This window comes from Dasypus novemcinctus, chromosome 15 (assembly GCF_030445035.2).
Source record: "Dasypus novemcinctus isolate mDasNov1 chromosome 15, mDasNov1.1.hap2, whole genome shotgun sequence".
Taxonomy (NCBI): domain Eukaryota; kingdom Metazoa; phylum Chordata; class Mammalia; order Cingulata; family Dasypodidae; genus Dasypus; species Dasypus novemcinctus.
Genome location: NC_080687.1, coordinates 24,979,293 through 25,002,666, shown reverse-complemented (window position 1 = coordinate 25,002,666; position 23,374 = coordinate 24,979,293). Strand labels below are relative to the sequence as shown.

The 23,374-nt window shown below is 37.6% G+C and overlaps 1 protein-coding gene across 9 annotated transcripts in view; it reads left to right on the top strand.

Annotated features, from left to right (window-relative positions):
• MYO16 (myosin XVI) overlaps positions 1–23,374 on the top strand; it is a 732,830-nt gene that overhangs the window by 665,571 nt on the left and 43,885 nt on the right. For all 9 annotated transcript variants that reach the window (XM_058276443.2, XM_058276441.2, XM_058276437.2 and 6 more), the window contains one exon: positions 18,784–18,942. In XM_058276443.2, coding sequence (XP_058132426.1) covers positions 18,784–18,942 — 159 coding nt within the window. The remainder of the gene's footprint in view (positions 1–18,783; positions 18,943–23,374) is intronic.

Below are 23,374 nucleotides of genomic sequence, written 5' to 3'. Positions count from 1 at the left end.
TCTACTCACTGAAAATGACCAGAATGATAGGGTATTGACAAAAAGACAATACATCCTCAAAAACCTGGATGAAGAAAGAGGGAAGAGCCAGGTTGAATTAACAAAAGGACTGATTTTCAGAATATTTTTTAAGAACATTGTTTCATTATTTTCTGATACTGTGCCTCCTTAGTTTATAAAATACAGATAGATGCTTAAAAATGATGCCAACAACAAATTTACTTTATAATGTTTCTTTGATTATTAAATACTTGTTTGATGGAAAATGTACATAGAAAAGGCAGTGTGACATGTAAAGATTTTTGTTAAATCTAGTCCTTATGGCTTATAAGAATCACTTAAGCCAAATGTAAATTACTGTAAATTTCAAATATTTTATTTTATAACATAAACATTCTGAATAAGAATATTTTGAGTTTTGGAATCAGAGTATTATATAAATGGCTTTTATAATATTATATTTTTATTCTGTAGGGTCGTTTGTTTAAGAACAAACTCTTTAAAGTTTACCATATGGAGAGTTTCGAACATGTACCAAAGTAGAGGTAATAGAAGAATCAGCTCTCTCCCTCGCCAATCCTATATCACCTCTACGGCTATTACCTTCCCCCACACTGGGTTTTTTGAAATACATCCCAAATGTCATATCACTTTACTAATAAATATTTTATTGTAGAAATTCTTTAGGAAAATAAATGGTTTATTTTTTGTTGGTTTAATTAAAATAGGTCAGTCAATCCTTTTAATACGACTGGTTAGACAGAAGCCTGACTCTGGACACGATGATAGAAACAAAGTCATTCTGGATTTCCACCCAAGCAACACTATCTTGTGAGAACTTCTATATAGGGTTCAAGGACAGTCCCTGGCTTGGATGGCTGATAGAGTCAACCCAATCCACACTCTTCTGCTACCTCTCTCCATCTAACTTGCGAGGGGAAGAAATTTGTGAATTCCTAAATATCCCATTCAAACAGAACTAAGTAGGGAAGATCTAAAAGACATACAATGGCATCTTAAATCCGTATTTTATGAGGTTTAGAAATTTTTATGCCAGAGTAAACACAGTTACCTATACAACATTTAGTAACAAGGAATAGAATCCCTTTGTCACTTAATTGTCTGTGAATTACTGGCAGAAATCTATGAGGTGCTCAAGGACAGTGTTTGTACATTGCCATTCTCTGCTTTTTATGTTTAAAACTGAAGTTTTGACGTTATCTTCATTTAATCTCTGATGAATTCTAATGAGATTGCCACATAAGAAATTGGTCGGCTTTATGCAAAGCTTGACATCCCATAATGGGAGGCAACGCTTAATAACCCATAGGCTTCTTGCCTGTACCCAGGCTCTTTTAGTACTTTATCTCATCCAAAGCAGTTAATCTTACTTCCTCCCCGAGATGCCTTCTCTTTGTGGTGATTTATCTGTGGTGGGTGATGGTATGAGGGTTCATGAAAATTATGATGGGCGTGAAGAGAACAAGCACATAGTGTACTGATGTTACTCTTCTCACTGATCTGATGCTGTCTGCATTTTTGTTTAACATAAAAGTCTACCTGATATAAATGTGAGGCATTCCTCTCCATTTTGGAATACTCTTGAAACAATTACGAGTTTTCCTCTAGAGAAGGAAGATCTCCATTAATCACTAAGTGCGTATCAGACAAGGAGTAGCAATGCTAAACTTCCTTCCCTCACCCTGCCAGTGAACCTGAACTTTGTCATGGGGAGAATATGTCTAGCTGTGATTAAATTATTTTTTCACTAAATTCTTGGCCCCTCTGCAGTAACAGAGAATATCTATTCCTGAGACTTGTGCCTGAACATCAGAGTGTTTCTAATTCTCCAGATGTCCAATAGGAATAATACTAAGTTAAGCTACCCTTAGAAATATGCTTTAAATTTTATAAATTGATAAGTAGCAACTAACCTATGTTAAGAGCACAGACTTTTTGTCCTCTATATTAATTAGAAAGACATAAAAAAGCCTATTTATGATAGTGACATTTTCTCACAATTTATCGCACCTTCCCTCTATAAATGCCTAAGAATTCACACAGGGAAATTCTGCAACCAGAGGCCTATAAACTGCACTTAAGTTAATTTCTGTGATACTTTTCTTATTGTCATCTTTTAAAAAAAAGCATTTATTTAGTAAACATATTGCTTGCTTCAATAAATACAAAAATAAATTTACAAATATGATATCATCCTTGTCTTCTGACATAAATCATAGCAGAGGAGGCAAATAAGTACACCCATTTTCAATGACTGAAACGATAGTAGGGAAGAGAATTTTAACGTGAGGGTCATAAACCACTAATAGATCTGTCAATGAACTTCAAGTGGTCCATGGACTACAATGGTGTACATATATGTTGTTCTGGGGAGGGTCTTCATAGATTTCATCAGATTCTCCAAAAAGTCAGTGACCTGAAAAGGTTAGGGACTACTGCAACAAATGTATACACCTGGTATTTTTAGAATTCAAGGAGAGGCGCGAGTAACTGCCTTGGGAATCTAGGAGAGCTTCATGAAGATTTGGCACATGAGCAGTGGAAAATGATGGAATGGAATTTTGGAGAAATGAAGTTCTCCAGGTGTGGAAGATAGAGGGGAATTGACTTTCCATTTAGAAGAATGAAGATATGGTAAGCCTCATCCAGGGCACATGATCTATTTGGGAAACAGTCATGATTTTTGAGGAATAACAGGAGATGCAATTTGCCTTGCATGGAATCAGATCAGGGCAAGCTTCTACCTGGAAGCTCCTTTCTCAGCTTCATGACAAGACCCTGTATTATATCCACTGTTTCTCTTCTGACTCATGTAAATTCAGCAATTACTACTCTTAGTAGCTCTCCTATTAGGAGTGCTAGGAGCCAGAGGAGGAAAGTGAATAAAAGCAATAATACCATGTCCAGTATATGCAAGTGAACTTGTGTGCCTGGATATACTCAGAAATACCACATAATAAGTGTTAATGGTATTCTGTTAATAATACTACTAGCTAATATTTGTAAGTGGCTTTTTACTGTTGGCCCAGGACTCTTCCCTCTGAATGCTTGTCTCTCTGTGAGGCAGGCGAAGCAGGTGTTAGCATCCCCATTTACTAATGAGCAATCTGAGACTTTGATGGATTAAGTGATTTTCTCATAATCACAAAAACTAATCAGTCTCCGAGTCAGGAATAAAACACAAGTCTCCTTTCTCCCTAACTGTGGAGCCTTTCTATTATGCCATTCTTAGTCTCCATAATTAATTAAAATTAAAAATGTGATACAAAGTCCCTGTCTGAGAACATAATTCCCTTCTGAGGCTGAGCACAAACTTATTTCAAGGATAAGATGTAGGTAAAGGCCTGATAAAATTTTATTTTCCCTATTGTATTCTATGTCTGCACAGTTCTTAACCTGAAAGAATATTCTTTTTGGTGAACCCCTGCCAAGTCCTCCTATTTTCCTCACCTTTTCCTACAAAATCTTTTCTACTGAACTGTCCCACAAAGTGTCAGGAACCCGTGGCACACATGACAGGACCAGGAAGATTATCCATATTCTACTTTCCTCCATTCTCTCTCTGTCCCAGCTTCTAAAAGGTTTTGCGTGGGAACTCAATTTCTAATTACTGATAAACTCACGCTAAAGTTGTACTCACTTACAAAGTGCTTAGCAAGGATCTTTCCTTTAGGAAGCATTTGGCTCCTAGAAAATGAGGGCTCCAGACTAAAATGATCCTCATCAGTGGGGTCTCACATGCTTGTTCAGGACCAGTCAGAAATTAAACCTGGAGTGGCCCCTCACCATGTACCAGGAACCAATTTAAGAGTTATATGGATGATTAGCTGTGATTTTCAACTGCTGCCATGATTGGTACAAGGAAAAGACACACACTACAAAAAAAAAAAAAAAAAAAGCCTTCATCTGTCTCTACAGGAAGTTCCTGAAAAAGGCAGAAACTGTATTATTTATAGATTATTTGAATATAGAAACAGCGACGTAGACAATGTCCGAGTTAAAATAAGACTAAAGAGTTAGCATGAGTCTTATACTAATAGCCCGCCAATAAATATTTGTTGGGGGACTATTAAACTCAGTGGTCTCATTACTATACTATTTCCACTAGGCCATGCTGCTTTGTTATTCTTTGAAACCCGGGAGCAAAATCAAGCAGAGTTGTCACAAATATTCAGATTGATCTGACCGAAGAGTTATCCTTTGAATAGAATGAATTATCTTGGAAAATATTGCCTATAAATCTATAGCCCTAGCATGTCAGTCACACCAGAGATATGTATCTTGCATAAATAGTTCATCATTTTTGAGATGAGCCAAATGTGGCAAAGAAGCCGTTATCACCGTGATGTTCTATAATGTGCCATCAGCTGGAGAAGAATCTATTGTAGCTAGTATTCTGAAATAAAAAAGCAGTTCTCTCAGAAGTGGGTTATCTTTCATAACCAGTAAATATTTTCCATGCTATCAACCCATTAAAGCAAGCAGCTATTGTGTATTGTATGCCTCTACACTGGATTGCAAATTAAACTCCCACTGGGGTCTCGAAAGAGAAATCCAGTGCTTTATCCTCTAAACCACTCAGCCTCTCTCCTTAAGCAAGTTAATAAAGACCTTCCTGACTATCTGCATCTCATTATTGCGACATTATACAATATCCTGCGGTTTTCTTCCTTTTGTGAAGAAATGCTCCAAAGTGACACGGTGGAGGAATAGTTTCCTAAAGATGATCTGGATTTGTGCCACGTTTTCTCTCTACTTAAGAGTATTGCAAGAGAAAAAACCTATTTCTTAATTACCTACCCTTATTTAGGTCCTTTATGCCTGACTTGAATCATTTTTATGATTAATCCCCAAATTAGCTAAGAAAATTTCATGCTACCCAAGAGTTGACCATATTTGACATCATTTTATCCTATTATTCATATTCAATGAGTCAAAAATACTACTCGAGCATTCACTGTAAGTGAAGCTTCTCAGGCATTTTCTACTTTAGCCTGTTTTCTCCTTAAAATCTCTACTTGTCATTTTTAGACCCTATACTTTTGCAATTACTAGACAGTTGCAATTTCATAACACCTATTAATTATAAGGTACAATAAATTACAATACCATTCATCTTTTCCTCCACAGAAATGACTAGGTGCTAAAATATGGAGATCCCAAACAATGGCAAACATCTGCTAGATCCTAGACTTAACACTAATTTACAATAGAACCTGAATGTTACCATAGTACCTGAGAATTTTTGCATTACCCAAAGCCCTATAAACCCTACAAAAGACCATCTTCATACCCAAAACTCTGGCTCATAATCAAATACAATCTTGCCCAAAGAACCTCCACCCAAAAGAAAAGAACGGCTCAATTGTTACGTAAGGACGTTTCCCAGGAAAATACACATTCTAAATGATTCAGGAAGAAGTAGGTGAGAGTGAGAAGGCCTGCAAAAAGAATGGGTGGAAACTATCTCTAAGCAGATATTTCCGTATTACCAAAAAGCAATCCTAAGCTCTCCTTGATTAAGTTACTTGCCTACAGTAACTTATAGTGGAATTATATGTGATTAATTCCCATTCTCAGGTGAAATCACCAATGGGATGGGACCCACGCTGGATTTAACAGTAGGATGGAGGAGACCTATAGGGTAACAAAAGAACTAATTTAAAGAAGTATAGTTCTACCAATTTACATATCCTTTCTTAAGTAAACAAGCAATACCCAGCAGCAGACTCTATAAGGCAGACTAATATTTTGTTTATTTTCATGTGAGTTGTATTGATTCTTTTATGTTCCTTGATATTTAACTACCTTTACGTATTGTTAGGAAAAAGTCTCTCTGGGATTTTTAATAGGTAAATTGCTTTAAGAATAACTATGTCAGTCCCTAAGAAAAATAGAGTATGTGGTTGCTCCACTGCAAAGACATTAGCTTGAGCTCCTGTCACAACATGCTCGGCTAGTGCCTTCTCACCATAACCTAGTTCCATCACATAAACCTAAGCACAACTAAAAACTTGGTTGAATCACTTACATGTCTTATAAGACAGTAAAACTCTAATTGTTAACATTAATTTCACTGATGTAGTTGCAGCTTAGCAAGGGGTCTCCTCCATTCACTTATTCTGGCTTAGAATCATCTCTTATTTACAAAAGCTTGGGATAGTGACACAGGAAAGAGGCATTGTGCATTATATATGGTAACGTGAAATCATAAAAATGTCTTTTTAATCTGATGATCATTAGAAAACCTAGTGATGTGGTCCAGCTGCTAATTAGAAAGCATTTCCATTTCTGCGGGAATTTACTACATCTTAGGAACACTGTGTAATGATTTTTAGAAAAGAAAGTTCCATTTTTCAGATTAAAAAAAAAATTTCTATGACTTGGCCCCAAGACATGTAGATCTTTTCAGGACTTAAAAAATCAGAGTCTAACTTCAGGCAAGATGATTAAACTAGCAATAATATTTTGTATGATTTTTGGCTGTTTGCCTCAAGTCTTCAAAGAGGTTTGCAAAAACCACTTAATAAAATGTGCACGCTTGATTCATTAATTCAAAAAATGTATTAAGAGTAAGTCTTGTGTCTGGCATGTACTGAGTTGTATAAACTTAAAAATAAAGTGTGGAGTCTACCCATAAGAAGCTAATAGAAGAGAAATACTGGTAATCAAATGTATCTTGAGTAGTAATTTTTATATATTTTAACTATATACATGTTTCACCAAACACTGCTTACCCTTAATCCCTGTGAAACCCTGAGTTTTTTAAGCAATTTATTCTATTTCCCTTTGAAATGCTTGTCATGGTCCACTAAAGTGAATTCTCAATCGACAAATATGTCCTTTGAAAAACTTTGGTTCGGAGGGTAGGATTTCTACGGAGGAATCAGGGGAGATGAGAATGAGGTGGCAAAGAGAAAATAGCAGGCAGGAAGATCTTCTGTTTCTCATGTGAAGACCAGTTTGGGCTTTATCCTGCACATCATAGGAGACAATAAAGGGCTTTAAACAGGGGCACGTTGTGACTAAATTATATTTTAGAGTAACTGTTCAAAACATGTAGAGAGGATAGTTTTTTTCCCCTTGATTTTTTGGTATTTGTTTACATGTAGACATATATACTTTAAAGGTGATGAATTCAAAAATGATTATTTGTGGGGCATGTGAAAAGGAGCACCACTGAACTTGACCAGTCATTTGATCATTTCTTTCTATGATGCTGGGTTAAATGAGAATCTACTTTAGATGCAGGTTTAGCTGTTCTCAACAGTGCCCCAGTGGCTCATCCTTTCTGGGGTGATTGATCCCTTCTCCGTGATATGTCATCATGACAGGTCGTAGGAAATTCATTTGCATTAGCATGGATTTAGAGGCAAAAGAACATAAGTCATATCAACCAATCACCATCAGTAAAAACACAATTCCAAAAGATATCCAAGAAACAGTCGGTGTAGCTTGTCAAGAGCTTAAAGTCTACGTATGTAGTTTTGATTTATTATTTAAGGCCTCAGAGTTGTTACCTAGAAGCTAGCCAATGTGGACAAGAGGGGCTGTTTCCAGCTGGTATGCCCCGGCTCCACTACATTGATTGTCAAAATATGGAAATGCTTCCTGGTCAGTCGGTAAATGGCTTCTGTCCTGAGTTTTCAAAGTCCCACCCCATCCCACTCCTTGGCCATACTGGTCCCTGGCTGCCAAGTCTCTTCTTAGTTAAATGTTGACACAGCAAGAGGCCTTAGGATCCATGACTTCTTTCTTTTCATTGGTCCTGCACCGTGCCCTTTTGTTATCAAATACTTAGATGGGAAATTTTGTAATTAGATAAAGAAATAAAAATTCCTGAGCAAGGGATATAAGAAGGCCCAACAGATGGTACCAATGTAATTTTTTTTTCTTTTTTTGCCAGTTTGCTGCAGCTTTCTTTGTTTTCTTTAGAGGGAAGGAGTCACTGACTTACCATCCCACCTGCAGGCCTCATAAAAACAGAAGGGCAGGAATATTATCCTCTCCACCATGGCTTTTTTGGGGGGGTGGGGGGCAGAGGGAGCAAGAAGGACCCATTTACCTGAACTAAAGTACACTCTGCTGAGACTAACAGTGCTGCTTTGCCATGCATTGTGTTCCAGGACTCCTGGGTTTACATTACCACCTGGCATTTAGGAAATGTAAAAATAACAGCAATATAAATAACCTCATGACCTATGAAATTATACATGAGGAATGGGGCTCTGGGCCAGGCGAGCTTGTTGTTTAGGTGTTGCATATTTAGCTAATTATAGGAAAGGCAAGCTAACCAAGTACATGGAAGGGAAAGGAATTGAAGAGGTTTTTTTCACTCATTATGGCAGGGACAGAGTAAATGTGCATAAAAAGGATCCAGTTAGTTAAATTTATAAGAAAAATTGGCACAACTTAATTTTCAGTGCATTTTTGGGTAGTGAAAACCTTATTTATACTGTCATTTTTTTAGCTTTACTATCAGTGCATTCTTCCTCTGCTCAGCACATATGTTGTTGAAGATATCACCCTATTTCCTACTTCAGTTGGTGTTTTCTAGTGCAATCCATCTCCTTAGATTTGGCAGAAGAGTGGGTGGCAAGAGTTAAGAGGAGGGGACAAGCAAACATTTCCATTCTACCCCACTTAACCTAGAGGATAAGTATTTGTGGCACTTTCTGCCACAGAAGAATGCTTAAAACACAAGTTCAAGAGGAATTTTGATCTACTCAAGAGTGGTGATTTCATAGGGGGTTATTAAAAAGTAGGAAGGAATGCTGGGTGCCCAACTCCAGCCTTTTAAGGTTAGCAGCATGTCAAGCAACTTAATCACGTTTTTTTTCTACCCATACCTCCTTTCCAGTGACCACAGTGCTATATTTTTCTGCATTCTTAAGTAATCAATTCTTGTAGTAATATAACCAGTCAACATATTATGGGGCACGGCTGTGTCACAAGAATTATTGTATGTGATCCTGGTGCTCTGTTGTCAGTTTCACCATTATTATTGACATTGGAGTCCTCTCTTGATACATTTCTACAACTATTAACAAAGGAGTGGTATAATCCATTCCATAGAAGTTGAGGGTTAATTAATTAGGATGGTCCATGCAAAATGGAATGTGTGTCCTACACAGGCTTTCGTATCTCCCTCTTAATATACCACTATATTCACATATAAGCATCTCATTGCACTACCCCATATGTAATACCCTTCTGTTTACTGGAGTTTAGGATTAACTACTGTGCCTAGGTGATTCTTTACCCTTGACATTTACCTTTCTGGGAAGCAAAGAAGCCAAATATTTGGGATATCTCACTTTCTAAAAGATTTTTAGAATTCAGTTGTCTTGGGAGTGATTTCTAAGTCCTTATTTATATTTATTTCTCTTGCCCAATAATATGCAATTTTTTTAAAAATCAGAGATTAAAAGGAGTTGTCCCTGGAAACATTTGGTTTTATACAGACTAGATGCCAATTTCAGATCTAAAGTGATTCCATTCAAATTTAATTAAGCACCATTTCTCTGTATCTGTAAACATAGTCTAGCTGTAACTTCTAAATTTTAAAAACAAGAACTTGAGACGTAGCAAGTCCATGACAGGAACTTCAGCGTTTGTACTTTTCCTTAATGCCAAGTAGGAAAAAACAAGCACATTCCCTTCATGCAATAGTCTTTCTGAAGAGGAATTTTCCTATAGAGTTGCAAAATGAATTATAGCCAGCATGAGTAATGAGTTTAAAATGTATTTTCGCATTTTTTATGCCTTACATAGCACTCTCAGTATTAAATCAGTCAAACGACTATTGTTTGTTTTTCTCCTGTGTTAGTGAGACCTGGATCCTACCTTGTACAATTCCAAAATACACTTAGAAATTATTTCAACTTAAGGTAACTAAGAGAGAAATTATCTTTTAAAAAATTCTTCTTACAGAAACATTCTTTTGCTCAGTTAGTCCTCATTCTCCTTGACCTTTCCTTGCCATTTGGTACTGTCAGTCTCCCTCTCCTTTGCAAAGCTCTTCCTTTATGAGTGTCTGAGCTGTCAAACCATCCGACCCCCATATCCTCCCTCCTCCAATTCTACACCTGCTTTTCTGTATCCATTATCAATCAGTTGTGTTTTGCTTTCTGCCTCCTCACTCTTAGAAACACCCCTTTTCCTAGTAGAAATCCTCTCTACCTAGATATTTTTTCATCTCTCCTAGACATTTTCTTTCCAGTTTTAATAAATGCTCTTGCTCAAAAAAATTCCCACCCAGTTTAACCTTTGGATACAAGGTTGTCATGTCAAAGTCAAAATGCATAACCTCAAAATTATCATCTCAAGACAAATGGCTCCTCTTCCAAAACTGCTCCCTTGTTAGGGCCCTGTCTTACTCCCAGTTCCTTCAGCTCAAAAGAATGTTTAACTTTGCTTCCTCCCTGATTTTCCATTCCTTCTGCCACTATGCTAACCTAAAGTCTCTCTGGTGTTCCAGCCCATACATGTTTTGTTAGATTAAATGACCTTTTCAGAGTACTATCTTCTTCATATTGCAACTGTGTACAAAATACTCACTGGACCTTACTCCTTCCTGTACATCAACTACAAACTTCTTTTCTCCCACTTCCCAGAGCAGAGGTGTGGGCTGAGCCAGCCTCCTTTCTCTTGAATGCAGACATTTGCGACTCTGTTGCTTTACACTTTTTGCTTCCTTTCCCTCCTCCACTCCACATTCTGTCCATACTTCAAAATCCAGTGTTGTTTTTTTCCTCCCGCCTACTCTGCAAAGGCTCACCTGGCAACTCCATCCCACCCTGATTTCTCCAGTGAATTCCTAAAATATTTTGCATAGTGCTCATTTCAGCCACTGGTCATTTGCTACTTTATCACTTGCATTGAAGGCATCCTGAAGGTAATCAGCCTTTGACTTGAGTCATCACCCAGAAGCCTGAGAAAGGGCACCCTTTAGAATGCACCCTAGATGTCCCTCCCACCCTCGTTATTTAACTGTCAAGGGCTTTAGCAAATAAAAGCAGCAAATAGTAGCTCAGCTGAGTAGGATGAAAATTCCACAGTGACTATTCCAGATTATCATTTTCTAAATCTCCCAGAGAGAGATGTACAATTGTCTGTACTGCATTTGTTGGATTTATCACGTTGTACCATAGAATCTTGTCATTTATTGGGACATATCTTCCCTCTAGAATGTAAGCACTTGGGGATCATTTCTTTTATATGCATATTTCCTAAAGCTCTAAACTAAATCTTAGCATAGAGTTTTGACCTTGTGGGACTTTATAAATACTAATTGGCTTAATGGAGAACTCTCTAGTATGGAGGAGGAATGTGGTTGGCTCACCACACTTCCCTATAAGTTCAGTTCTTACATTCCCTCCCCCCCTCCCCAAGTAGCCACCAAGCTCAGAGACATCTCACTGCTCCAGAGATGGACCAAGTCCTATGCCTCTTTCCAGATTTCTTCTCTCTTCCTTGAAGTGAGCACTTATCTCAGTCAACTCACTGTGTTTCTCTAGCTCCTCCAAACTTATTCAAGGAAACTTGTGCATTCCTTCCCCAAGAGAAGTTCCTCCCCTTAGCCTCCATCTCACCTCACCTCACCTCACCTTTTCCCCCAACAAAATCTTAACTTTTATTTCCTCTCCCAGAACTCATCCCCCTTCAGTTAACTTATTTACACCTCTAAAATCAGCATCAACATGTAAAATAGTCCTGGCACTATTTGAGAAGTGCTGCTTTCCCCACTTGGGCATTGCCTATGAGCATCTGTGTAAAACAACAAAGACAGGCAAGCATGGTCAACAATAACCAGAGGTTATGTTGCCTTGCAATCTTAGGCAATAATTATACTTCCCAGTAAGTGTAATTTCATCAAGTGTAAGGATTTTATCCTATGAACTACTTCTGGAAACCTTTATCCCTGGGTTGATTCCATTAGAATGAAGCTTATGCAATTCAGAGGGATTTGTTTAAGAAAGTGAGTAAAAATGACAGCATTTGGATAGGAAAAGTTAACATTTATTTAAAATGAAAAAAATAAAAAGTCCAAGAAAATTAAGACATTTATGAAAGCTGTCAGATATACAATCATTAACTGTACATGCATTGATTGAGTCCTTCTCTAAGCTTTGGAAAAGGCCTATACAAGTGAAGGGACCTGAATTTTACACTCATTAGACTTGCAGTCCCCAACCACTAGGTATTCAGAATAGCATACGCACAAAAGAAGCATGGAAACACTTATAAAAGTTCCTGATAGTATTGAATATAAGATTTTTTAAAATTAAGTATGTCTGGATCTCACATTTTGATAATTGCTAAGACCGTAGCAACAACACATGAATCCTCAAACCATGATTCCAGAAAAGATTTCAGATATCCATACGTAGTTTACACTTTTAGGTAGTTAGCAAGTAGCTCTGGCCCTTTGAATAAGCAGAAAATATTCACCTCAGACAGTGAGATACTATCCTTAACTTCTAATTTTAAATAAGTAGAGATTTGAACTCAGGGCATATATATTATCAACAGTGGAAATCCTTTCAGATGTTTCAAATAATCTTTGTGAATGGGGAAAAATTACTACTGTTATGAATGCTTTTGTTATAATTATTCATAGGAGTTTTTCATTAAGAGAACTTGGCAGCTAATTTACAGTTACAAAAAGTGTAGTTTTTTCAGCAAACAGAATTTCGGTTGCAACATTGTTCTCATAATTCCTTTATTCATTTCTTTCATAAATATTTATTGAACACTATATGCCAGGAGCACTGTTCTAGGCATTTGAAATATAATAATAGACAGAAAAGATATTATATTTGATGTTCTGGAGCCAATATTCTAGATAGAAGGCTCAGAAAAAAAATTTTTTTTTAATTGAAATGTGATGGGTTATGTAGACAGAAGAGCTAGGTAGAAAAACAAAGCAGAGAATGGGGTGGGTGAAGCATGCTGTTCTCTAGAAGGCAATCTGAAAAGGCCATTCTGATCAGGTAAGGTTTAACAGAGTCCTGAACAAACTGGGAGAAGCCATGCTCTCCAGGAAAATGAGAGGCAGGTTGGAAAAACGCAGAGGAGCTAATGGGGCTGGGCAGCAGTGGTGGAGATGAAGTTAAAAGCTATTAGTGAGCAGAGTGGGCGTAGCTCAGTGATTGAGTGTCTGCCTAACATGGCATGTACAAGGTCCCAGTTTTCAATCCCCAGTACCAAAAACAGAACAAAACAAAACAAAAAGCTAGAAGGGAGTCTGATCACAGAAGTCGTCGAGGCCTCAGTAAGTCTTTGGATCTTAATCTGAATAAAAGGAGAAACCAGGAAACATGGAGTGAGTGAGTAGGGAAATGACAGGCTCTAACTTAGAGTTCAGCACAGCATTTCTCAGCTTCAGCACGATGGACCTTTGGGGTAGCTGACTCAAATGTGCGGGGTTGTCCAGTGCATTGCAGGATATTTCACCGTCTCCCGGGCTCTTTCCATCAGATGCCAGTAGCACTGCCTCTGCAGTCCTGGCAACCAAAATGCTTACACACATTGCCAAATGTATCCTGGGGGACAAAATTGTCCCTATTGGGAACCACTGTTTAGAAAGGCTTATACACAATGAGAGGAATGTTTTAGTTATTAAAAAACTAACATAAGACAACTAGAATTTTTTGCTTATTAGCATTTAAAAATTGGCTAGAACTCACTCCACTGGATTAAATTTCAACTTAAATGCACCTCCATGACATACTTGTATTTAAAAATCGTATCTGGATATAAAGACCGAGACTTTTCCTTTAAGTCAGATCCTAATATGATTCATTTATCCCCTACCTGTTAAAACAGCACTGGGCTGGAGTCACAGAGAAATCCTGTTCACGGGCTAAGAGAAAAAACCATAGCTATTCCAACAAACTGGTGTTATAATGCAACAAGTATGTACCAAAGAATGTCACTAAACTACACAATCCACAACTGATTTCATAAGTTGCAAAGATAGAAAAGTGACTCCAACACACCTTTAAATCACAGAGTTTTACAGTACTTCTCTACATGTTTGCTCAGATTTGTTGAAAATCTCAAATCTTTTGGTGTGACTGACTTCATCCTCAAAACCCCGACGGTCTCTGTTTGGAGGCGTAAAGATACTTGTTGGCTTTGTTTGCGCTATACTATCCCTTTAAAAATTCTTCTTCAAGAATGCGTCCTATGTACATGTCTCTTTTTTTTTTTTTTTTCTCATTGCAAGGTTCTTTTTTTTATTTTATTTTTTTTAATATTTATTTATTATTATTATTTTTTTAAATTACATTAAAAAAAATATATGAGGTCCCATTCAACCCCACCGCCCCCGCCCCCCACTCCCCCCACAGCAACACTCTCTCCCATCATCGTGATACATCCATTGCACCTGGTAAGTTCATCTCTGAGCATCACTGCACCCCATAGTCACTGGTCCACATCATAGCCCAGACTCTCTCACGTTCCATCCAGTGGGCCCTGGGGGGATCTACAGTGTCCCGTAATTGTCCGTGAAGCACTATCCAGGACAACTCCACGTCCCGAAATTGCCTCCACATCTCATCTCTTCCTCCCGTTCCCCACACCCAGCAGCCCCCATGGCTACAGTTCCCACACCCATTCCACATTTTCTCTGTGGACATTGGATTGGTTGTGTCCATTGCACACCTATGTCAAGTGAGGGCTTAGATTGCACATGGGTACTGGATGCACTCTTCCCGCTTCTAGTTGTAGACACTCTAGGCTCCATGTTGTGGTGGTTGACCTTCTTCAACTCCATGTTAGCTGAGTGGAGTAAGTCCAATAAGTCAAAGTGTAGGAGCTGAAGTCTGTTGAGGCTCTGGGCCTGGGTGTCATATTATCAGTCCAGAGATTCAAATCCCCTACATATATCTTAAACCCAGCACCAACTACAATTCCAATAAAGTAGCATGCAAGTCTTGTGAAAAGAGATCCCCTCTGAGTCCATTTCCATCACGCAGAAATATGTACATGTCTCTAAGAAAGACCTCTCCAGACTTCATGCCAGTTTCCTCTCCATTTGTTATTGTCCTATTGCCTTCATTATTTAAAGACAGGTCAATGGCAGTACCTTTGCCAAGGAAGATTGCAACCATTCTTGTACTTAGCTACCACTTTACCCTGTGCAAAATCCAATTGGTGAGAGTTTCTCCATTTGACCCTCATAGTTGAATCCCAGAAGTTAACAAGTTGGGACACATAAGCTTCTACACGTGTGGATTTAATGTGTGGAGTAAGGGCTTTTGTGAGCAGTTGCTAACACAGAGTTTAAGAAGTCAAGAAGGCCCCCATTCATATTAATGAATGAAGGTAACCCCGAAGTGGGAACATCTATATTGATATTGAAACACTCTTTTAACTGCCTGGATACATTTTGTTTTTTCAACCTTCAATTTCCAATTCATTATTATTGAGGTATGTTTGAGAAAATAAAGCCACAGAAAAGAAACTCTTTTCCTTTCATCAGCAAATGAAATAATAAGAAAGACTTTACACAGAGAAGCAGAGCTCAGAGGTCTGAGTGTGGGTGGATGGCCAAGCTGAGCCTGCCTCATTCTGACTCAGTCGGCAACACTAACTGGTTGTGAAACATTTGCAAATGGTTAACATCTCCAAGCCTCAGTGACCTCATCTCTAAAACAGGCCCAACAGTGACAACTTCTCAAAGTTGTTTTGAAAAGCAAGAGCTAAATAAAGTACAACATATAGTACGGGGGAGACATATATAATAAATGCTCAGGAGATGGTAATTACTGTAAGAGCAATGGGAATATTATCATTATATTGACCATTAATTCTTACATATCCTGTTCCAACTCAGAGCCATCCTTGAGTAGAAACACTTTCCAAGATAAAATAGAAAGAAAATTTTAGCATACAATGTAAGGATTGCAGCCTAACTTGAATGACAATTTCTAAGACATTTCTGGCTACAATTTAAGCTGCTGGCTAGAAACATGAACTTATTTTAAGAGCAAAAAAAATGAAGTTTTTTTACTATAATTAATATATAACAATTGTTAGGAGATAGAAATCAATTGCAAGGTAAGCCAGCATCAAGCATATTATCAAAAGTCAACAATGTATCTCAGGTATTTGAACCTTTTACTACTATATATTTATAATAATGAGACTGTAGCCACACATCCTTGCTTCAGACCCTTTAGTAACCTCCCATTGCACTGAAAATAAAATCTCAGCTCTTTTCCAATGTGGCCTTCCAGATCCTGTATAATATGCCCCTTTTCCTTTTCTCACCCCTTTGCTTCCACTTAAGCAACTCATTAGGATACCACAGACCTTGGTTTGTTAAAAAGGCTGAGCTTTTCATTCTTCAGGAGCTTCACAAATACTTTGGGAGGTTGCCTTACCTCAAAACTAGTTTCCTTTACTCTCTCTTATCTGAATTTAATGTTACCTGATAGAGAAGTCTCCCTGATCCACCCTGCCTAAGAAAGTCTAGTGCTTTCCATTGAGTTGGGAGTTCATTGTTTAAAATTATTTACTTGCTTGTTTATTGCCAATTGGTAAACTCCAAGCAATAGGTCTGCCAAGGTCATAGTTGAATCTCCAGTACCGAGAAAGATTGTGATGCGTAGTAGGCACTTAGTAAATATCTGAATTGAAGAATGAAAAAAAAGAAAAGTAATAGCTTAAATGTAAATTAAAGCAGGTGAATATCTGGGCCTAGAGATAACTTTAGGGCCAAACCTGTTCTACTGGATTTCATGAGATTGAAAAATAATAAAACATGGAAAAGTTGACCAAACTGAAGATATTCATTCAGTAATTGCTCATTGTTCAATTGCTCATTGTCAAGAGCTAAAACAGTTAAGATGAATCTGACTTTTCACTTTTTTCACTGTTTCTGTACATATGAGTTTGACTGAAGGTCTTTAGGTTTTTAAATATAAGGGAGTCGGGAGACTCAATGGCTCCTGGGATCCTTTAAAAATAAGTTGATCTGTCTGGATTTCAAGGCCCTAGTAATTTTGCCTTCATACTATCTATCCAGCATTATCTACCTCTAAATCTTAACATACCTTTCTTTGTGGGCTGACCAGCTACACGAGAGGTCACTGAGGAGGTGGGAACATTTCCTGACTTCCGAGTAGGAAGATGAAGGGTTGAAAAGAGGGAAAGCGTGTTCCTTGCAGAGGGAATGTATACACTAAAGTACAAAAACATGACTCAACATGGAACATCTGTGTAAATGCCCATTGATTATCTTGCTTTTTATGTGTAGGTTTCTAGTGGCCAGGAGAAAAAAATATCAAGGAGGGAGTGTTTAGGCAGCATCAAATTAGAAACAGGTTGAGGACATGTTATGGAGGGTGTTTCTTTTTTCCTCTCTCTCTACTTCCCTTTCACTCTCTTCTTTCTTTCCTCCCTCTGCTGTCCGTCTTTCTTCTTGTCTGTCTTCCTTTTTCTCTTTCTTCCTTTCTGTTTCTCTTTCCTTCTTCTAATTTAAATAACAGCAGTTCATTAACAGTTCTAAACTTTGGAATGACAATCACTCTTCAAATGAAAAAACATAAAAACTAAATATGTCATCAGAATATATAGGTTAAAAGTCCATTCTATCTTTTTCCAGCTGTGTGACCACATGTAGCCTTAATTTCCTTTTCAGCAAAATAAGGATAACATCTTTCCCTATTGTGTTATTGGCTATTAGGGTATATATATATAAAACATAATAAAGCAGATTATGCTTGTTATCCCTTATGAATAATTTGTTAGCCTAACACTTCAGAAAGGCCTAACTTCAACGACAGAATCTACTGCATAAGGACATAGGAAGAGAAGCAATCTGCATATCCTGCACGTTGCATCCCAACCTCTTCCCCCCAGTAGTTTGATGCTTTTATGAGGTTGCTGGGGAAGCATGAGCTAATCCTAGGTGTGCCTGCCCAGTCTGAAGTGGGAACCCGGCTCAGGTGGAGTGACAGGGCACCGTGAGGGACCAGATGCCAGGATAGACAGTTGTGCTTCATTTGCAAACTCTGCTAACTTATTTACCTTGCCTGAGGATCATAAAATAGTTATGGAAAAAAATTATCTGTTAGACATTATTGCAAAGTCCAAGTATTTGTTATATTTTACTTTATTAATAGCTATAAAAAAAATAAGACTGCATCAGCACTTCCGCTTAATCTGGACAATGGCCTCTACTGTGTTAAAATAGGACATGCACTGTATATTTAAGTAAGTTTGTTAGGGCATAAAACACAGAAGTAGTGTTTTGAGGCTCCCTGTTCCCCAATTGATATTAATAATTTTTTATAATAATGATAGAAATGCATTTCCTATTTTTCTTCAAAGCTGTAAAATTGTCTAAATTCTATATAAAGTTAGTAATTCAGAAAACTTATTAAACATGAACTTAATGCCATGCTTCTTTTGGGGAATAGCCTTCCCAAGAAGGTGTAATGACAACTCTGTTAACGACAAGTAATTTGACCTAAGGCACCAAAAATTCTGTATAAATACACTTGAAAATAGAAAATTATGAAACTGATCACCATTTAATATTTCCCATTATATCTAACAGTGTTATGGTAAAATTTGGTGAATATTTTATAGGCTATAAATTTGATTAAGGTTTGTTATTAACTTGCAAATTCAAATATAATTCATGTTTGATTTGATAAGTTTATTATTTTCTCCTAATGCTTTATTCAACTTATTCTGTATACTTCATCAGAAAAGAATAATCTTTTCTAAAATTTATTTTAGGTTTTGAAACTAACATGAACTTAACTAGCCGGGATGATCCTAATACATCAGAAATTGCATCAGAGACTCAAGATAGAAATGCAAATAGCCATGGAATTCAATTATCCAATTCATTATCTAGTTCTATAACTGCTGAAAATGGAAATCCTATCTCAAATGGTAAGCACTTTTTAAGCTTCTCAGAAGTAAATGGATAAGGGTTTTAAGCTGCACAAACTTTCTAGCAAAATAGGATTTAAAAATTAAAAAATAAAACTGCCTTAACTGAAAAATGGATGATAAACTGGCAAACTTCACCGTAGGGATTATTGCCAACCTATTATTTCTTAGTTAAAGGATTAGAACAGTACTGAGTATTACTTTACTTTTCAAAGGTTTTTATGGAGTATTGGTTGGTGAGAACCAGTATAAAGTTAGTTTTATTTTGAGCAGAAGGAGGTGGACGCTTGAACATTATTTTTAATTACAACTGCATTTTCTTCTCACAAAGAAATGTGAATGAAAATAATATTGAAGGAATGATAAATGCCAACTTTGTTTTATGTATTTACTTTGAGTGTATCAATGAGTATATCATTTAGAAATAGGCTTGGCTGCACGTAGCTAAAAGCTAAGAATGGCCTAAACAAATAGTTTCTTTCTCTCTCACATAAAAAAAAAAAAATGTCCACGGCCTTCACTAATGACTGACCAGAAAAATTCAGATAAACCTTCCTCCTGTGAACAGTCAGAAAAACTGGACTTGATAGGAGAACTATCAAGACAATGAAATATGGGAAGGGATAAGGGGGTATGGAATGAAGCCTAAACAAGTACTCCTGTAATCTAAGTTTTTCTCCTAGGACCTTAGGTGCACTGCCTCACCCAGAGGAAACAGTGGAAAGTAGAACTGTGCCTCCAACTGCTACAGAGGGTTAGGCCTTGTGATGGGTCCTCAAAATAATCCAACTAGAACTAGGAACTGCAGCTCAGCTATGCATCATCGCAACCCCTGAAATTGGAATGAGATGCTCTAGGACCAACGAGTATCTGGGAGAAGCAAATTTGAACCTATCCTAAAGACAGTAACTACATCCTAGGCTTCAAAATATTTTTACAAATCATTTTTCAAAAGTACGAAGTTCGACATGGATTCAGAATTAGCCAGACACATAAGAACACAAAATAAGATGAAAAATTACAAGCATAAAGAACAGTCAATAGTAGTACATCCACCGAGAGTTAAAATATTAGAGTTCGAAGGCACATACTTTAAAATAAGTATGTTTACTATACCCAAGGAGGTTAAAAAAAAAAAAAAAAAAAAAAGCTAAACTGCCAAATGGAAACTCTTAAATTGAAAAAGTCGTTCAAAAAAATTAAGTATAGCAGAGGAAGTGTTCAAGAGTTGCTAAAACAAGTTGTTAAAAAAAAATTTTTTTTTAACTGGCAAAGCTAAAGATAACCCAGAAAATCATCAGAGTGAAACACAGATAAAAAGAATGAAAGTCCCAGAAAATGGTTAAAAGAAATAGAGGATACTATGAGAAAAGTCATTGGAATCCTAGGAAAAATAGAGAGTATATGGGCAGAAAATATATTTGGTGAGAATTTTCTAACACTTGAGAAAGCAAGTGATACAACCACTTTGGCAAAGAGCTTGGCAGTTTCTTATAAAGTTGAACATATAATTACCATATGACCCACCAATCTCACTTCTAGGACTTAATCCAAGAGAAATGAAAACATATGTCCACACAAATATCAGTTACACAAATGCTTCATTCATAATCATCAAAAACAGTAAATAACCCAAATGTTGATCAATTGTTAAGTGGATTGTATTTACCTATTGCTATATAAAAGATTGCCCAAAACAGTAAATGTTTACTATTTTAAAGTTTCTGTAGGTCAGGAATCTGATTGTGACTTACTGAGTACCTGTGACTTAAGGTCCCTAATGGGGTACCTTTCACACTGTCAATCAAGACTACAGTCATTTCTAGGCTTGTAGGGAACTGTAGGACCCCTACATCATCTCTAGGTTTGATAGGGGAGGCCACTCTCATGGCTATTGGCAGGCCTCAGAAGGTTCACTTTCAAGCCCACTCATGCAGCTCTTTACAGGCTTCAGAAATTTCATAGCCAAGCTTATTTCCATGGGTATCTCACTAAACGTCTTCACAACATGGCACCTGGCTTCCCCCAGAACAAGCATTCCAAGAAAAAGCTAGAAAGAGCACCCTTAATGGAAGGTACTTTCTTTTTTTTAACCTGACAAGCACTTTTTAAGCTTCTCAGAAGTAAATGTGTTTCCTTAGCCTCTCTGGGCAACTACAAGTGCTTTTGGCCCACATGGATTAGTTGGTTGGGTGCCTGTATTTCCATCCTCACCCCTTACAAGCAGAAAGGATAGTACTCCCTCAACCTCTCAGAGCAACTGCAGGTACTCTCAGCCCGCAGGAATTAGATAGTTGGGCACTCTGGAGGGTCCATCCCCACCCTTGGTAGGGGAGGAGGGGGCCTGGAGCCATGTTAGTCTACCTGGTCAATTGTGGTCAGTTTTAACCCACATGGCTTAGTTTGCAGCCCACACCTGCACAGGCAGGGGAGGAAAGGGCATGAAGCTTCATCATTCTCTCCAGTCAACTGCAGGTGGTCTTGGTCTGCACAGCTTGGATCGCTACCCATGGCTATCATTCCATCCCTACCCCTGGCAGAGGAGAAAGGTGGGAGAAGTCTCATCAATTCCTGAGGTGTGTGGGCAGCTTCAGCCTGCACATCTTACAGTACCACATATATCCTTGACCATACTACACAACCAGCAAGAGAGAAAGGGCAAGAAAGTCCTAAAGTATAGAGAGAAACTGCACCTAGAATAAATACATATAGTAAGCCAGATGTCAAGACACCAACAAAAAATTACAATCCATTTCAAGAAACAAGAAGATATGGCCCAGTCAAAGGAAAAAGAAAAGTCTCCAGATGACATAAAGGAGATGAGACAACTAGTCAGAGATGTACAAGCAAATCTCCTTAATAAATTCAATGAGATGGCTAAGAGATTATGGATATTAAGAAGACACAGGGTAAGCACAAAGAAGAACTTGAAAGCATAATAGAAAAATAGCAGATCTTATGGGAATGAAAGGCACAATAAGTGAAATTAAAAGTACAGTGGAGACCTATATAATGACAGCAGATTTGAGGAAGCAGAAGAAAGGAGCAGTGAACTTGAAGACATAGCCTCTAAAAAGGAATATACAAAAGAATAGATAAAGAATGGAAAAATTTAAACAAGGACTAAGGGAACTAAATGATGGCAAGAGACATGCAAACATATGTGTCATGGGTGTCCCAGAAGGAGGCAAGAAGGGAAAAGGGGCAGAAGGATTACTTGAAGAAATAATGGCAGAAAATTTGCCAACCCTATCGAAAGACATAGATATCCATGTCCAGGAAGCACAACACACTCCCATCTGAATAAATCTGAATAAACTTACTATGAGACACATACTAATCAGGCTGTCCAAAGACAGGGAGAATTCTGAAAGCAGCAAAGTTGGAGGACTTTCAATTCCAGACTTTAAATCATATTACCTAGCTACAGTGGTAAAAACAGCATGATACTGGCATAAAGATAGACACATAGACCTATGGAACCAAACTGACGGCTCAGAAACAGACCCTCACATCTACAGTCAAGTGATTTTTGAAAAGGCTGTCAAACCTTTCCAGCTGGGGCAAAGCTGTCTATTCAACAAATGGGCTAAGAGAACTAGACATCCATATCCAAAAGAGAAAGGACCTCTACTTCACACCTTTTACAAAAATTAACTCAAAATGGATCAAAGACCTAAGTATAAAAGTGAGAATCATAAAACTCCTAGAAGCAATTGTAGGGAAACATCTTCAAGACCTGGTGGGTAGGTGGTGCATTCTTAAACCTTCACCAAAAGCACAAGCAATGAAAGAAAACATGGATAAATGGAGCCTCCTCAAACTTAAACACTTTTGTGATTCAAAGGACTTCATGAAGAAGGTGAAAAGGCAGTGCACTCAATGGGAGAAAATATTTGGAGACTACATATCCAATAAGGGCTTGATTTCCATGCTATATAAAGAGATCATAAGAATCAACAATAAAGGAGCAAGCAATCCAATTAAAAACTGGGCAAAAGAATTAAGTAGACATTTCTCCAAAGAGGAAATACAAGTGTCCAACAAGCACATGAAAAAATGTTCAATATCACTAACTATTGGGGAAATGCACATCAAAATGACAATGAGATATCATCTCACACCACAAAGAATGAACATTATTTAAAAAAACAGGAAACAATGAGTGCTGGAGAGGGTGTGGAGAAATAGGGACACTCCTTCACTGTTGATGGAAGTGTAAAATGGTGCAGCCTCTGTGGAAGACAGTTTGGTGGTTCTTCAGGAAGCTAAACATAGAAGTGCCATATGAGCCAGCAATTTCTCTACTAGGAATATATACAGAAGAACTGAAAATTGTGGTACAAACAGACATTGGCAAACTGATGTTCACAGAGGCGTTATTCACAATTGCCAAAAGATGGAAACCACCTAAGTGTCCATCAACCAATGA